Source organism: Carassius auratus, chromosome 22 (assembly GCF_003368295.1).
Source record: "Carassius auratus strain Wakin chromosome 22, ASM336829v1, whole genome shotgun sequence".
In the NCBI taxonomy this organism is placed as follows: Eukaryota; Metazoa; Chordata; class Actinopteri; order Cypriniformes; family Cyprinidae; genus Carassius; species Carassius auratus.
In genome coordinates this window covers 26,575,095-26,593,849 of record NC_039264.1, presented here as the reverse complement: position 1 = coordinate 26,593,849, position 18,755 = coordinate 26,575,095, and the positions used below count along the sequence as shown (strand labels likewise).

Below are 18,755 nucleotides of genomic sequence, written 5' to 3'. Positions count from 1 at the left end.
GATCCTCTAACTGCCAAAAAACTACTTTTTATATTATCTGTATTTCTATAATTTCTCATTTCTGTTACACAGATTAATGTTTTAATACTTTTTTATTAGTTTATGAATAATACTATATAATAACAAATATAATTGATATCAAATATTTAATCTAAGTAATTTGTACCTTATCCTTTTTCATTCTTTTTATATGTAAATGTAATTGACATTTTTGTTACCATTATACTTTGATAAAAAAAAAAATCCTTCCTTTTTGTCTGATTAACAACAGCTGACTTGCAGTTTTTACAGAAGATTTCTATTACAAATAAATACTGTTTAAACTTTCTGTTCATCAAAGATGAATGTATGATTTGCACACAAAAAAAAATTAGTACCAATAATAATTGAGCAGCAAATCAGTATATTAAAATAATTTCTGGAGGATCATGTGGCATTAAAAACAGGAGTAAAGATGCTGAAAATTCAGCTTGCATCACAGGAATACATTACATTTTAAAATATATTCAAATAGAAAACAAATATTTTAAATTGTGAAAAATATTTCACAATATCAGTTTTTACTGTATTTTTAATCAAATAAATTCAGCCTTGGTGGGCAGAAGAGGCTTCTTTCAGAAACATCAAACCTTTGTCCTCTCAGCCCACAATAATAACGCTGTCAAACATCAGCACTGCTCTTAGCTGTAAAGATGCTTGGGTGTTTGAAGTGGTTTTAATAGAGCTGTGCATTTATTGAAGGTGCTCGTGTGCAAACATGTCCCCAGTGCAGGATTGCATTCATCCATCATCTATACCAAATACAATTTTCCTGTCTCAGCTGCCGAGCGCAGTGGATTGCTATAATTGCCTGTTCTTATCCGAACCCCATTTTTGTTCTATTTATTCGGTTAGTCTGCAGCTCAGATCCACTATTAGGAAGCCAAGAGTTCAGAGGTCAGCACCATCAGCTCTTACTATATGAGGCTGCAACTTTATTTTTCATGATTGTTTTTTTTTTTTTTTTTTTTACGTAGGGAGGTTATTGACGGTGATTTAGCAAAAATAGTTGTTTTGTAAAAAGGGTTTTGCAATACAGTCGCAGATTGATACGTCACGATTCTTTTTTTCCACAATGTAGCATCAATACTTTAGGTTTCAACACTAAATTATTATAATTTTATATATATATATATATATATATATATATATAATTATTATTATTATTATTATTTTTTTTTAATATTAGTGAAAATATGTACTTTTTAGGGATTTCTTTTTTTGACAGGCACCAACTTTGAATCTTTCTTTTTGTCCTCCTTGTTTTTAAGTTTATTTTCAAGTGTATTAATTTTATTTATATTGATTAATGATTTATATTTGTGTGTTCGCGTGAGAGTGTGTGTGCGTGTATATATATATATATATATATATATATATATATATATATATATATATATATATATATATATATATATATATATATATATATATATATTTATATATATATATAAAAATAATATAAATAATATAAATAATAACTTGTATTTTTGTCTGTTTATATAATTCATTTATTACACAATCTATAAATATTTGTATATACATTTAGGTATTTTCCTCGTTTTTAGGTAACATGCATATATTTATTATCTAATGTCTTTCATTTATCTATTTATTTACAACACTTAAAAAGTAATTTTTGTAGATTATGTATATTTATTTATACTTATACATTTTCGTTATTGTCATGTTTTTCAAAAGTAAAGCAAAGGTTGATAATATTTTTTTAGATCATAATTGGCATTTGTGAAGAAAACAAACGATTAGAATTATTATTTTAACAAATATGCCATTACTTGACTATAATATTTGTGAGACACGCAGCAGACAGTTTTGATGTCCTTTGAACCTTGCTTTTTAAAGACGTTTTGTTATAAAAGAGAGACGATCGTCGTCTTTTCTCATTCGGAAGTCATGCAGTGTGAGAGCAGGTGAGGAAGAAAAGAACTCAAGGTCTTTGTGGACGAACCGTCTGAAAGACGAATAAACGTCCTTAATCAAGTGAACGTCCTTGAACGAGTGAACGAGACTTCCTCCCAAAGGAAAGAGGGTCTCTATTCATAGACGTTTCTCATCTCTCTGTACCTTTCCCCCTTTTGCTCTTTCACAACCTTCTCATTCACGATCCGTCCATTCGTCTTCTCTCTCACCGTCCCTCGTGTAGCGTGACATTTTTGTCCTCATTCAGAAGCTCGACAGCTAATTTGGGCCGGCCTTTCTTCTTTAGAGGAGTGGAGAGAAAGCCAGAGACTGAAAAAATAGCAGGGTCAGATTTACTAACCGCTTGCGCCAGCACAAACCATCTTTTGGCGTTAAAATAGTAGTCAGGATTTACTAAAGATGCGCAGTGAAGAATTAGCGCTAAAAAGGTGTGGACAGTTATTTTTGCGCCTGACCTTATTGAATATGCATTTGTAGGAGTTTCCCTTTCAGGGACACTTTATGGGAGGAGATTATTCAAATTAATCACACAATGTGATTTACTAACATTTGCGCTCATCAAATTACTGGTATTTGCGCTATAATTTAACAGGCAAAAAAACCACGCCGCACCTGATAAGCATCGGCTCTGTTTATTTGCGACTACGCTAATTTGCATTTGGTTTATTGCATTGGTCGATATGTAAAAAAGATGTTGCATCTGTTTTCTTTAATTTGCACAATGTGAGTAAATCACTCGCAGAAATTTCCATGTGCATCGGCGCTGTTTTTGACTTGCGCTATTTTGCTCTTTTGTCCCGTTTAGTAAATCTGGCCCTAAAACTATTTCGGACTTAAATGATTTGCCGCTCTTTTCCCGAACATTCAGCATCAAAAGGGTGCTTTAAATAGCCATAAACAGAGTAAATGTGCGATATTTGTCTTCAGAATTTATACGATCATTTTCATGATGATTTTAGTCATCATCATTTTTGGAGCTCTACAGCCCCGGTTCCCATTCACTTCCATTGTATGGAAAAGAGCAGCTTGAACGTTCATCTAAACATCTCCTTTTCTGTTTTAGAGAAGTAAAAATGATGACAGAATTATATCTTTTGGGTGAACTATCTGTTTAAAGCCACTGCTGTTCATTTGGCTGCTCTTCCTCTCCTCTGTGTTTGAAATAAAGCCGAGTTTTAGCATCAGAGTGAAGGATCATGGCGGGATCGAGTCCAGAGCTCACAGAAGGGCAGAATGATCTCATAACCTCCACAATCCTTCGTGTTTCTCCTCGAGGGAGTTTGTAAATCCCATTCATGAAATATAAATTCATGTGCTGTCGAAACGGCCAAATGCCCTCTAAAGCCGAAAGTCGTGCACCTGAATTGAATATATTTACTATAATGACTTTCTGCTTGTACTGTCACTGTACAAAGTAGTTTTTGACTGTTTGGGGTCCAATTTAATACACTTTATAATATGATTATGATGAGCATCATTAATGAAATATGAGCTAAATAAATTTGTGTAAATTCTTCACAGTATGAATGGTTATCCGTCAGTGGGTTTATTCTCAAAAAGAACCTGGCCAATATATAATCACTTTTTTTTTTTAATTTCATTTAATTACATTTTATTCCATTTCAACCAAAGATTGATATTGATTGATTTGATATGGGTCTTATTGTAACTTTTGGACAAAAATCGGTTGATTTATAGCAGTCTATTAAGACTGAAACAAATAATTGATGAATTATTATTATTATTATTATATTGAATATGGATTAGCATTTTTCCCTTATTGTGACCTTTGACTGAATTTAATTTAATTTAGTTTAATAAGTTAAATAATTTGTTCTATTACAAATATTATTGTCTGATATATTGGTTTATTACTACTAATGTGTATAAAAAAATCTTTATATATATATATATATATATATATATATATATATATATATATATATATATATATATATATATATATATATAAAAAATGTCCAGTACATTTGATAAATTACAAGTCAGAAATTCAAACTAGGATTTTTTTTTTTTTTTTTGAAAATGTAGCTTTATCGTTTTTATTTGATAGTTTTGGGTTTATATTGAACTTCTGTTTGTTCTTTGTTGTGATTGTTATTTGAGAAAAGGCAGGTCTTTATTACATGAGACGATTACAAAGTCTTCTGGTAATTCTCTTCGTAAACTATTTTAATCAAACTCCTCTGATTAGCTGCAGCTAAGGGAAAGAGATCATAATTAGCTTTAAATTACCTTCCTCACTTCACAATGACAAAAAAGAGCCATTGTTTGTCTTCTAATCATCAAAAAAAGTCTTGTTTTTGACGACTAGGGAAATATACAAGTGTTCATAATGCTTCCTGAATGTGTGATTATATCAAACACAACTCTTTGCACTTTTATTATTTCTAAATGTGTTCTGTTATTTGTTTGTTTTGAACAGGAAAAGATTCATATCGAGCTCAGTCAGTCTTTCGAAAAAGACGAAACGTCCATCAAAAATGAGGACAGTGAGAAAATCTCAGAAAAGCCAGAGAAAACAGACCCACTGTCCAAGAAGACGCTCTCAAGAGGTGTGTGTGTGTGTGTGTGTTTGTTTTTTTGGCAGAGGAGGTGTTTTCTCACTGGCCAGATGGATGCAACAGAATGTGTGTGATGAATCTCTCTCCATCTCTCTCTCAGATCCCAGTCAGGACTACACCGACTCCACAGGAGTAAACCTCCACGAGTTTCTGGTCAACACGCTGAAGAACAACCCCCGGTGTGTGAAAGTCCCCCCGCTACTTCCTGCCGCTTCATTAAGCTCTTTCCAAAAATCAGACCTTTTTAAAAACGTGCACTTACCTTAAATTAAATAGGGACATAAGCATTTTTTTCTGACCATTTAATACTTAAAAAATGTTATGTTGATAATATATGATGTTTGTTAATAATTTTGATGTTTTTGTTTTTTGAAAGTATAAGAGGAATGCTGTTTTGCACACGTCTTGCGTCTGTTCTCGGGTGTTAAAGTGGGGCTTGTAGGCAGAAATCTGAATATATTCTGGCTCTTATGAGCTGGTTGATGAGCTGTGATAAATGCTAATGAATGCTGTTTTTACAGAGACAGAATGATGCTGCTGAAACTCGAGCAAGAGATTCTGGACTTCATTAGTAACATCGAGTAAGTCGAGCCAGAAAAATGAAGAACAGTTGAAATTTACATTATTCCCTTTAATGTATCATTTCTATATATGTGTGTGTGTGTGTGAGTGTATGTGTGTGTCTATATATATATATATATATATATATATATATATATGTATGTATGTATATATGTGTATATATGCGTGTTTGTATATATGTGTATATATGTGTGTATATATATATATATATATATATATATATATATATATATATATATATATATATATATATATATATATATATATATATATATATATATATATATATGTATGTATGTATATATGTGTATATATGCGTGTTTGTATATATGTGTATATATGTGTGTATATATATATATATATATATATATATATATATATATATATATATATATATATATATATATATATATATATATATATATATGTATGTGTATATATATGTGTGTATATTTATGTGTATATGTGTTTGTATATATGTGTATATGTGTATATATGTATATGTAAAAACATTATAACATAACATTCCTTATGACATTATTATATTTCACATAATTTGATTTTTTTCATTTTCAGTTTTAAATTGATATATCAGCAGTCAGGCTGATTATTAAAAATGACATATTTCCATATCTGTCCATTGATATGTTCATTAAATATGGTTCGTAGAATGTATGTAGAGAATTATATGTAAAATATTAATTCATTTTATTTGAGCAATTTAATAATACAATTGTATTTATCAGTAAATCACTCTTTACACCCTGCTCTTTTAGATATTGGATATTAATGTACATAAATATATATGTTTAATATTAGAAATATTTTATTTTCTAAATACATTTGTTATATTATCATCTTTAAATGAGTTTATGTACAGTAGGTAAATTTATATTTCTTAAACACACATCGGCATGTGACTTACACTTTTTATTGTATTTTTGTTGCTTCATGTACATCAGTTTTGGCTTGATATATTAGCCAGGCTGGTTATTTAAAATACAGAAATAAATACAGAATTTTATGTAAAATATGAAAATAATTTTAATGATTTAAAAAATATTTTATGTCTGCGTTACGGTTCTCTTATCACACTGGTTTTAGATTTCAGCCATTGAGAAAAGTGAGCATATTAATGTAGGTAACTCTACTATTTATTTATTTATTTATTCTTGTCACAGAAGTCAGAAGAGGAAGTTCCCCCCGATGACATCATACCACAGGATGCTGCTTCACAGGGTGGCGGCGTATTTCGGGCTGGACCATAATGTCGATCAGACCGGGAAATCAGTCATTATCAACAAAACCAGCAACACTAGAATGTACGTCTGCATTTCAACTGACCCTGGTTGTCAAAACTACAAAAGATTCGAATGTAACACCGTTTGTATCACTTACAGACCAGATCAGAAGTTTTCTGAACACATAAAAGATGATAAAACAGATGATTTCCAAAAGCGGTACATCTTAAAGAGAGATAACTCCAGCCTGGACCAGGATGACGGCAGGGTGAGAAATATATGATAACATTCAAAATGTCATACTTCGTAATTCTGCTTGAAATAATACTACAACCAACAAATAAATGTAAAGTATGTAATAATTGGCTCAATACAGCAGCCAGAAAGATGAAGTGTGTGTGTGTGTGTGTGTTTTAGCTGCGGATGCGTCTTAAGGATGACAGGAGGAGTAAATCGATAGAGGAGCGAGAGGAGGAGTACCAGCGCGCCAGAGACAGGATCTTCGCTCAAGACGTGCGTCTTCACATCTTAATATAAACCTCTTATTTTATTAATGACATTTGTTATTAGTGTTTGTTTTACTGGAATAAGTCATAAATAACACTAATAATGGATATGTAAAAAAAAAAAATTATAATGTAGAAATTTCGTTCTTAAAAGAAACCATTACTTAATATAAATGTTCATGATTTATAGTAGTTAATTTAAGCATAATTAGTAAACTGCTTCATTCATTACACTTTTTAAAATTCTAATTTTGCATCGCAGTAGTTTAAATAAAGCTGGAAATGTTAGTCTTCTGTATCAAATAATATTCACAAAAAATTGTGAATAACATTTTATGTGAATGTGAATACATAATGCGTACATAATATATGTAATACATAACACAATACATTAATACATATAACTGTAATGTATTTATTAGAATAAACCACAACTTTGTTTTATAAATGCTTATGTTTACTAGTAGCTAATTAGAGCATGATAATAAATGGTTTCGTGTATTACTATTTTTTATGTAGTTTATATAAAGCTAAAAATATATTTCAAAAGTAGTTTACGTTTATTAAAAAAAGTTTTTGTTAAATATATAAATAAATTATAAAATTGAATAAATGTAACTAGAAAGCATATTATTAGAATAAACCACAAATTAGTTTTTTAAATGTTTATAATTTATAATAGTTATTTTGAGCATAATTAATCATTTTTGTTCAACAGATTTATTTTTATTTTTTTGCCATTTAGATAACGCTTGAAAATGTCATGTTTTGTTAAGTAACATTGTTATTCACAAAAGTAGCCTGTATTTACAATTACTTACAAGCAACCTTTATATTAATATAGTTTAATAAATGTAATATATGTAACTATAATGTTTATTTTCAGAATAAATGTTTATAATGTATAATAGTTAATTTAAGTTTAATTAATAATTATTAGATAGATTATTGTATTTTCGCTTTTTTTTTTTTTTTTTTTTGGTGTTTATTTTTTAAAATGTGTGTCTATTTTCATCTGCAGGGACAAGAACATTTCCCGTTTGATAAAAGGTAAAAAAATAAATAAATAATTATCTGAAACTTCTTTGTTTTCTTGTTTGTCTGTTGTCTTGTTTGTATGTATCTTATAATCTAATTATAATGTTTAAATTTCCTTTAGGATTCAAGAGGACGTGAGTTACATTAACACTCAGGAAAGACGACAGATATTCAGGTAGTTTTTTGTATGTGCTTTATTTTCTTAATTATGTAGTATTTTAAGAGACTGTGGTTTAGTGCTTTTTACTAAACAGTGGCTCTGTTTTGTTTGTTTTCTTCAGATTGAGAGATGGGCATTCGGGAAACAGTCGTCAGAGCAGCTCCGAGAACGAGCTGAAGTATTCGGACCCTCGGCCCTGGAGCAGCACGGATTCAGACAGCTCCCACAGGAACCTGAAGCCCTCCATGACCAAAGCCAACAGCTTCAGCGGCATCAGCCTGCTGATCCGAGGAGACAGTACAGCCAGCAGCAAGAGCTCCGGGAAACTGTCCAAAACCAGTAAATAACTCGCCCTCCTTCACCTGGAGACTCCGTAGAGATGCACGATAGATTTTGAGTGGCACCAACGATGGATGTCTTTTAGATTATAAATCGATCCTGTTTTCTGCGTCAACATTAAATCAAAATTTAGCCAGTTTACTTCCTTAATCGTTCTTAAAGTCATTGCAAAATCTTTCGCAAAATGAAAAATTGTTCCTGCCTCTGAAACAAATTTCTGTTTCTGCTGACATCATCACGGCCCTATGTTTAAGCCCCGCCCATTCAATGTTCTGTAATATCGAAATAATGTTCAACTAATATCTGACCATTTTGAGAAGTTTATTTCTCAGAATTGTGAATTATAAAGTCAGAATTGAGAAATACAAAACTCACAATTCTTAGAAATTAAGTCCGAATTGCAAGATATAAACTTAAAATTGTGAAAAAAAAATTTTTTAGCACAAAAACAAATTTATATCTCGCAATTTTAACTGCTTTTCTCAGAACTGTGAGATAAACTCACAACGAGTTATACATTTTCAGGGTGAAAAAAACTGGTCTCGGCGAGTTTATATCTCAGTTCTGATTTAACTCGTATAAAACGTCAGAATTGTGAGATGTAAACTCGTTATTCTGAGAAATAAAGTCAGAATTGCGAGTTTGCATAAAAATTTAGAGGAAAAAAAGAATTGTGAGATAAAAAGTCGCAATTTCCTTTTTTAGTTTTTTCTTAAGTGGTGAAAAACTTTAAGCCCCTCCCCTTCAACTTCCTTGTCATATTGAAACCCTATTCACCATCAAGTTTTAAATCTTGATGAATAAAATTAACTCTCTAAAGTAATGTTTTTTTCTGCTGATTATTGTTTCACTTAGAATGTTACGTTATGGAATCAAATAGTTCGCAAATATTAGTTTTGCGTTGATTTAAAAATGAATGTTGGCGCTAGAGCTTCAGTTTTTACGTTTATTTATAGTCATTTTCAGCCTAAACAGATGGTTTGAATTTTAAATAAAAGATTTTAATATTCGTCCATACTGATTATAGTACCCGATATATTGTGCATCCCTACATGTCTGTGGTTTTTAATGTTTTTAAAGCTTCAATAATTTTTACAGACTGCAGTTCATGTTGGAATTACTGCCATTGTTTATAGAGCAAACATTTTCCAACTTTCAAATTCGACAATGATGTAAACTGTTTTGACTGTTTGCAGGTACTTCCAACATGAGCCCTAAATCCAAAAATACAGCTACTTTATAAGTAATTAAGACATTTGAGATCTTCTCTAGTTTGTCTGAAGTGTCCAGATACCACCAAGTGTGTTTTGACTTTCACCATCCCAGTCCTGCTTTGCTATGCTCATCATTTTGTTCTTTTGAAGTCCTTTTTTATTATTATTTTCATCATTTCTTTTTCTTGCTTTAAGCAGCTGTGCATTAAGAATGTGCATGTGTGTGGCAGGAAGCATCTCTTTGCCCTCTTTTCACCCGTTTCATGTCCATCGAGGAACAGCTAGGAGAACACATTGATATTCAGAGATGTCTGCTCTCTGCCTTCATTGGTTATTTATACTCTGGCATTTAGAAGCTCAAGGAGTCGACGGCAATATATATTTATCATTTTTAATATTTAATGATGCTCCTCTTCCGTTCGGCAACCGCTGGATCGTTCTCCTGCCCAGTTAGATTTGAACAGCCCTCCAAATGATTGCAAATGGTGTTATGTTGATATCCAGTGGTTTCATCAGTTTTTTTTTTTTTGTTGTTGGGGTTGCTTCGAGATATAAACTAATAAGAAATAATGTATTGTTTTTTTTTAAATTAGCTTATTTTATTATTTATTTATTTGTATTTCATATGTATTGATCAATTTTATAAAACACAATTATTAACATTAATTATTAATGAAATCAAAAGATTTAAATAATAAAAATACAAATATTTAATAAAGGTAAAGTAATAAATATAACTAATTACTAATCAAAAATAAAATTAATTAATAAATAAGTAATTAAATAACTCTGCCATGTTATATTATCCAGTGATTTTATCAGGATTTTTTTTATTTTGGTTGCTTCAAAATATTAACATCAGATAAGAAATTGTGAATTTATTTTATTTTTTATTTTAAATAGTAACATATTTAGTTATTTTTTTATTATTATTATTATTAACAAACAAAAAAATTAATTTATTACTATTTACAATATATATATATATTTTTTATTCTTAATAAAAAGTACTTTATTTGGTTAGGGATATCAATATTTTGTTAAATTCTGTCTTGAATTTTATTACTTTAAATATGATTTTTTTTTTTTTTTTTTTTTTTTTTTTTTTTTAGAAATGCTTTTCAGTCCGATCAATAAGATTTTAAGTAGTTTTCAGTGATATTCTAAATTAAAAATTGTAATTAAATTAAATTTATGCATTTAGCAGACGCTTTTATCCAAAGCGACTTATAAGTGCATTCAGTGCATTCAGGCTATCAATTTTTATATATCATGTGTTCCCGGGGAATCGAACCCCAACCTTGCGTTTGATATTGCTCTACCAATTGAGCTACAGGAACACATTCAAATTAATAAATAATAAATAAAATATTAATATTACTTTAATAAAACTAATGGGTTTAAAAATATTGTTACATTTTATTAAATGAAAAGTAATAAAGATTTAATCAAATTAATAGTAAAACTATTTAATAATTTACTCATTCTGATCTCTGAAAATAATATCTAGAAGTACCATCATCAGATTCGTCTTTTTTGGGCTGAAGTTATTTGATCCACCCTGCATGGTTCCTTTTCCTTCCTTATGACATAATTTCCTGTCATTTAGTTTTTGCCCCGCCCATCACCTCCTCTTCTTTCATCCTTCGTACCTTGTATATGATAGTAAAAGCTCTTTCGTTCTTCGCTCTCCTTCAGGTTCAGACTCTTCTAGTAGCGTAGGTTCCTCTTCCGGGTCACTCCCTCGACCGGCTCAGCTGCCGCTCCCCGCCCCCGTTCTGTCCCAGCCTGGTCGGGGCTTTACTGCGGCCCCTCTACCGGCCCCGGCGTCTCAGAGTGCCACTACTAACACTAACATTAACACTAACGCTAGCTTCTACATCGTTCCTCTGGACAGCAGCGCCATCCCGCCGGGCAGCGTGCTGCTCAATCCACAGACAGGTTGGTACCATCTGACCGACTCTTACCACAAAGGATGGTGTCAAATTTTTTTTTTTTTTTTTTTTGCGAAACTAACTTTTCATACTAATTTATTGTTGCGCAAATGACATCGAGGTCAATGTGGATTCAGTTTTTTGACTGTTTGATTGTATTTTGTCTTCTACAGGTCAGCCTTTTGTTAACCCCGATGGCAGTCCAGTGATCTACAACCCCACTATGACATCACAACAGGGGCGGGGCCAGCAGGCCATGACTCTACACCCTCCCCCACCGCCCCCTCCTCCGCCTCTGCCTCCTCCCCCTCAACATCAGCCAGCCAATCACCTTCTAGCACAGGTCAGGAAATACTCATGTTTTGTCAAAAATGTTTTGTTTTTCTTATTATTTTGGAGTTTTTGTATTTTTTAATTATTTTAATTATTTTAGTTTACTTTTTTATTATTAATTTTTACAAGATGTTTTAACTTACACTCTTTTTATTTTTTAAAATGTTTACATTTAAATAATCTAGTTTGATTTTTAGTGTAATTTAATTTTAAATTGATTTGAATTAATGCGTTTTCAAGTATTTATATTAAATAAACACAAAATAATAAAAATTAATATTTTTGTCAAATTTATCCTTTTTTTAATATTTTTATATTTAAATGTCTTTAGTTTACTTTTTCAGTTTTATATTGAATTTAATTGAATTTATATTCATTAGTTTATTCGTTGTTCCTAATTTAGCTGAATGTCTTATTATTTGTAGTAATGTTTTTATCTAATTTTATTTTATTTTTCCATTTTTATATTAAATAATTATTTTAATTTATTTTCTATATATGTATCTGTTTATATCTATATTTTATTTATTTATTCAATTTACTTTTAAAGAATTAGTTTCTTTTATTTAGTTGAATTTTTCTTATTTTTAATTAAGTTGAATTTGTCCGATTTTTACAAATAATACATTTGTTACGTTAATTTACTATTTAGTTAGCCTTTTCTTTTATGATACTTCATATTTAATTTTTATAATTTAATAATCTTTGAATATCTCCAGTCAAAGTAATATTTAAAATATTAGCTATCATATTGGTTATTGGCTATAACAATATACCTGATGACTGTCAGTATTTATGCTTATAAAGTAGAATAAGACAGAATAAATGTGATTGGTTATTCTCATTTGTCCTTCGCCGTTTATACTGTACACATTTAAAGTGTTGGTCATCATATTGGTTGTCTGTCATAACACACACATCTGATCTGTTGCTGTGGTAGTAATACATCAGTGATTTCGAAGTCTTGTTTAGTGTTTCCCGCTGTGTGTTTAGTTGTCTTCAGTGGTTGATGTGTGTGTGTCTCTTCTCTCTCTCTTCTGCAGTCGTCTGCTCAGCCTGTGCAGTATGCTACGGTCTCTTGTCCTCCTCTTCTGCCTCCTGCTTTCACTCAACAGTACACTGTGGTACTTCTCTCCTCCTTTACTATCACTCCATCATAACGCCTGTCCTTCTCTAAACGTCTCTTCTCTCTTTCTCCCTCCATTCATTAAAGAGGCCATGGCACGGAAAACATGGAGAGAATTTTTCTCCTCCTTTTGAAAGAAGTTCAGTCTACGATAGATACATACTGTAATATTCACAACTTCCCTTAGCATCTATCCCACGCTTAAAATTTTAACATAAATAATTTCAATAACAATTTTATTATAATGACGTAAGTTTATTTATAATTTAATTCATTGTTAACATATTATGTTCTTTGTCTTTTCAGTTAACTCCAACATTGTGATACAAACATTCCATTATATTCACGATTCTTAAACATTTATTAATTCACTTTTAGAATGTACTTGTTCTTTAAAAAAAAGTTCAGTATACGATACACACATTACATACCATAATATTCACAACTTTTAAAATGTATTTATATTTTTGTTTTCATAATTTTAGAATATTGACAACTATTAAACTTTTTTAAAAAAATATTCATGTTTCTTATATAACTTTATTATGTTTAATTTATATATTTTGTTAGATTTTGTTCTTTTCAAATATATTTTCTCTCTCTCTCTCTCTCTCTCTCTCTCTCTCTCTCTCTCTCTCTCTCTCTCTCTCTATATATATATATATATATATATATATATATATATATATATATATATATATATATATATATATATATATATATATATATATGCACTATCCAAAATTATTTATTACTTTTCTTTATATTTTGTTAATATTTTTAGGTTTTTAATAGATTCAGTATATGATACAAATAAATATTACAAAAGTGTACAATATGGCCTCTTTAGTATTTCGTTTTTGTTTTCATCCTCTTTTTTTTATTCTCATTTTCCCAGTCTTTTTTTTTTTCCTTGCCCCTTATTCTTCTCTTTAGTAATAATAAAAAATCATATATATTTTCCATATTCTGTTGCAATCCAGTTTATGATCTCAGTGTGTCGCCGGAGTGTGTCCGTTTTATTGATTCATCTCTCCAAAGTTTCCAAAACGAGCCCCATGAGATTCTGTGGTACCCGGTGGAGGGGCTCATAACTGAATTGGGTCACTTCTGTCATATTTCTTACTGTGTGACCCGTTTCTACCAAATATAAGCCCCTCATTAACACATTCAGAGCACATCAATAATGAATGGCAGCAGATGTTGTCAGTTTTTTAATAAAACGTGTGGCGTTTGTGGCGCCGGGCAGGGGCTCTGGTCCTGCTGACTTTGATCTCAAAGTGACGCCCTGGTTTAGTTTCTGAAAGCGCGTGATCCACTTCCACTTCAGAAATATCTCCTTTTGTTGCTTAATCAGATGAAGATGGACTCTTGGGCTTCAAATGAGAGAGATTGATTGGTTGAAATAATGACCCAATTCTACTTTAACCTTAGTTTATAATTATTTGATTGATATATATATATATATATATATGAACTAAAAGTAAATAATTTTTAGTGTTACAGTTGTATTAAAAAATAAGTTAGTAAAAAATTTACATATGTGCTCAAACTTTTTTTAAATGAAATTTAATAAATGAACATTAAATAAATCATATAAATATATATGGAATTTGTTTAACTTTAATTTATTAAATGGATATATATATATATATATATATATATATATATATATATGTGTGTGTGTGTGTGTGTGTGTGTGTGTGTGTGTGTGTAGAGAGAGCAAGAGAGAGAGATTTTAAAATAAATATATACACAAATGTTAAATGTATTAAAAACACATTTACAATAAAATCATAAAATATTTTTCTGACAATTTGAACAAATTAATATTGATTATAAAATGAAAGCCTCATTTTATATAATTTTTCAAACTGTAGCTTTTTTTACAATTTTATATAGATATATATATATTTTTATCTTTAGTAGTTAGCTTGATCCTTGTCCTCATTCGTTTAAACTAACCTGATCTGTTGTCTTGTGTATTTGTGTGTTTAAACAGCAGCAGGACGGTTTAAGTGCCCAGTTCAGTCAGATGAACCTCATCCGGCAGCCTTCGGGTGACGCCCCGGACCCTCACACGGGCCTCTACCCACAATCCCTGGTGCTCCAGAACCCTCCTCCCGGCGGCTACATGCTTCCATCGGCGGGACAGCCCATGAGCAGCCACACCTACCCCCATCATCCCCCAGCCGTCAATCAAGCGCTCCTCCAGCCGCACGGATACATCCAGCAGCCCATGCAGCAGGTACACACACACACACACACGTGTACGTCACCCGTGTCATGTGACCGAGGGTTCAGGATAACACGTGTGTGTGTGTGTGTGTGTGTTTCTGCAGGTGTCGGCGTGTTACTGCGCTCCGGGACAGTATTCACACTCCAGCCAACACTACAGAGCGGTGACGCCGGTACACTACAGCGCCCCCCAGAGTCAGACACTGCCGCCGCAGCACACAGGTACAAACACACACACACACACACACACTTCCTGTCTGAGTGGACACTTCCTGCAGGGTTTGTGACTGGAGCGCTGGGAGACGGGGCCGTGTCACTGTATGAGATTCGTAGTCTTTCTCACAGTGAACCGGTCTCTTTTCCCAGCCCTCACTCCTCAACTCTCACCTCTGACCCCTGACCTCTGACCTCCACTGTTCTGCTGGCAGGCTTTAATTACTGGACATTGTGAAAGCATTCATTAAGCACGGTTCACATCAGTCGGGTTGAGCCAGAGAAGAAAAACAAAGCAAATCAAGCAATTATTCATTGCCAAAAGGCTATATTCATGATTAACAAAACAAACAGATAAATATTCATGGCCACATCACTAAACACTATATCCATGACTAACAGTAATTAAAAAAAAAACAACAATACATATTAATTATTTTGTTACCAAAGGCTATGTTTGTGACAAGCAGTTAATATATACAAGCAAACAAAAAATAAATATTCATTGTCACATTGCCAAAGGCTATATTCATGATTAACAATTATATAAATAAATGCTGAACAAATAAATATTAATAATATTATTATATAATATTCTTGACAACAGCTAACAGAAATTGCTATTTCACCAAAGGCTGTTTTTGTGACACACAAACAATACATTCAGAAAAATAAATATAAATAAATATTCATTGCCATATCAGCAATGGCTGCATTCATAAACAAAAACTATGTCAATAAATAAATATTTACTGCCTTATTAGCAATGGCTATATTCATAACAAACAAGCAATAAATTAAATAATTAAATATCCATTGCCATATTAGCAATGGCTGTATTCATAACAAACAAACAATAAATAAATGTGTGAGTGTTTTTTATTATACATACCGTTCTTAATCTGCACGAACTGAAAGTAAATTAATAGAGAGAGGCTGTGTGTGTGTGTGTGTATATGTGTGTCAAGAGGAAAAAAATCAGACCTGGTCTAAAGTGACATTGAAAGTCCCCATTACACTGGCACTCGAGTGTGTGTGTGTGTGTGGTCTAAATCGACAGGCTTTTATTCTCTTCACTTTGGCCTTGCAAGGGCAGGTAAAAATAGCTGTGTACTCTCTCTCACACACACACACACACACACACACACACACACACACACACTGGAGAGAAGAAGGCGTCCACTCATCTGTCCTGGATCTGATGAGAGCAGAAGTCGAGGGGAAGATCAGTGGAGTTTCAGTGATCTGCTCCTGTAGAGATCACAGTCCACACAAAATCCCTGCTAGCCTTCGTGACCAAAATAATTCATATTATAGATTAAAAAAAATACAGTTATACATATATTTAGTAATATTTAATAACATTATTATTAACATTATTATATATATTAAATACTATGTGTGTGTGTGTATATATATATATATATATATATATATATATATATATATATATATATATATATAATGAAATATTTATTTATTTATTTTATTTAGCAATTCTTACTATGTAGTATATTTAATTTTTTTATTAAATAATATAACAGTAAATAATGTCATTCTATTTAAAATAAATATATAAATAAAATAAGAATTATAAATACAATTATTTTATAGATTATAGAATTAGACACATTATTATTATTATTATTATTATTATTATTATTATTATTATTATTACTGTACCGATCATTATAAAACACTGTATTATATAGTAAACATTTTGTTTATATATGTATTCGGTGTAATATTTGGTATTCATTTATTACATGTAATATTTAGTAAACATTATTAAATACTAAGAAAATATATTATACTTTTGTATGATTATTATGTATAAACCCATATTGCCGTATAGAATTTATTTGTAAATGTGTTGCATATTAAACATTTTATTAAATGGTTATTGCATTTAGTATTTTATAAATATGTATTAAATCATTAAATGCATTCGGTATTATGAGATTTATTATTCATTTATTAAATTTAATATTTAGTAAACATTATTAAATACTAATACATTATAATACTAAGAAATTATGAAAAATGTATACCAATTAATATATTTGTATGTATAACCATAACCCATAAATGAATTGCATATTTATCAGTTTATATTAAATGTTCATTGCATTTAATATTTAATACATATTAAATAATTAAATGTTAAGTACTACAATAATACAATATTCAATCATTATTATTCGAGCCGGTCATTAAAAACATATTTATTAAATATTAATAATTAATGCATTAAAAATGGCAGTAATATTATATATACTTTTAGTATTACAAATATTATTATTATTATTATATTAGTCATCATAAACCTTATCAGTCTGGCTCGGGAATTATAACATTGATCCAGTCAGCGTCACTGATTTTTTTTTTTAGAAAATGCATGTAAATAACAGATTATTCTTATCATGGCCGCAATATCGTAGGCGTTACAAACTTGTGTGTCTAATTTTCTCGCTGCTTGATGCGCCACAATCGTTAGCCAGCTACTCTTTTTCTTCTGAAGCACTCTGCCATTTCCTCGCAAACTGTGAACGGTCTCAGACTCCACGCACACAAACGTCCATCTGTTCCCGCTCACATTCACACGGTCTTATACCTCATTTCACATATTTCAATCTTTTCGTAATTAAACTGCGGTTTTAAAAGTTGTTTACAGCTTTAATGTTGCGTAACACTCTGTTTTTGCCCGTTGTCTGTAATGTTTTGCTTCCAGATGTTGTTTGTTGGTCGTAGGCTGTTGTTTCTGCTAACACGTTGCCGTCTTGATGTGTTTTCAGGTTTCCAGACGGTCATGCCCTCTCATCCGCCCAGCTACCAGGGCATGATGGGAGTCCAGCAGACTCAGAACCAATCGCTGGTCGGCTCTCAGGCCAATCAGATTCAGAGCGTGATGGTGCAGTATCCCACAATGCCTCCGTATCAGGTATCAGAGTGCAGCGCTTCACGCGTCTCTTGGTGTTTTCCAGTTATGCGGTAATGTGACGTGTGTGTGTTTGTCAGGTGTCTGTGCAGCAGGGCTCTCAGAGCGTTCCTCAGGCAGCCTATCAGCAACAGATCGTGCTGCAGGGACAGACCAATCAGACAACAGCGCCCTCCACCAGCATGCAGGTGTATTACAGCATGATGCCGCCAGGGCAACACTCTAGCATCAGGTAATGCATGCATCCAGCTGTCAACCAATCAGATTAAAGCATCGCTGAATGTGATTGGCTCTGTACTGTGTGTCATGTGAACTTCCTGTGTGTGTGCGC

The 18,755-nt window shown here is 31.4% G+C and overlaps 1 protein-coding gene across 10 annotated transcripts in view; it reads left to right on the top strand.

Moving 5' to 3' along the window:
• The window catches only part of LOC113040192 (R3H domain-containing protein 1-like), a 43,779-nt gene that overhangs the window by 17,954 nt on the left and 7,070 nt on the right, over positions 1–18,755 (top strand). For 6 of the 10 annotated variants that reach the window (XM_026198501.1, XM_026198500.1, XM_026198505.1 and 3 more), the window contains 16 exons: positions 4,424–4,553; positions 4,663–4,741; positions 5,084–5,143; positions 6,326–6,466; positions 6,545–6,653; positions 6,803–6,898; positions 7,913–7,941; positions 8,051–8,104; positions 8,211–8,428; positions 11,341–11,583; positions 11,750–11,919; positions 12,953–13,033; positions 15,038–15,283; positions 15,378–15,495; positions 18,282–18,427; positions 18,505–18,656. In XM_026198501.1, coding sequence (XP_026054286.1) covers positions 4,424–4,553; positions 4,663–4,741; positions 5,084–5,143; positions 6,326–6,466; positions 6,545–6,653; positions 6,803–6,898; positions 7,913–7,941; positions 8,051–8,104; positions 8,211–8,428; positions 11,341–11,583; positions 11,750–11,919; positions 12,953–13,033; positions 15,038–15,283; positions 15,378–15,495; positions 18,282–18,427; positions 18,505–18,656 — 2,072 coding nt within the window. The remainder of the gene's footprint in view (positions 1–4,423; positions 4,554–4,662; positions 4,742–5,083; positions 5,144–6,325; positions 6,467–6,544; positions 6,654–6,802; positions 6,899–7,912; positions 7,942–8,050; positions 8,105–8,210; positions 8,429–11,340; positions 11,584–11,749; positions 11,920–12,952; positions 13,034–15,037; positions 15,284–15,377; positions 15,496–18,281; positions 18,428–18,504; positions 18,657–18,755) is intronic. The other 4 variants (XM_026198504.1, XM_026198503.1, XM_026198506.1 and 1 more) reach the window with 4 other exon arrangements.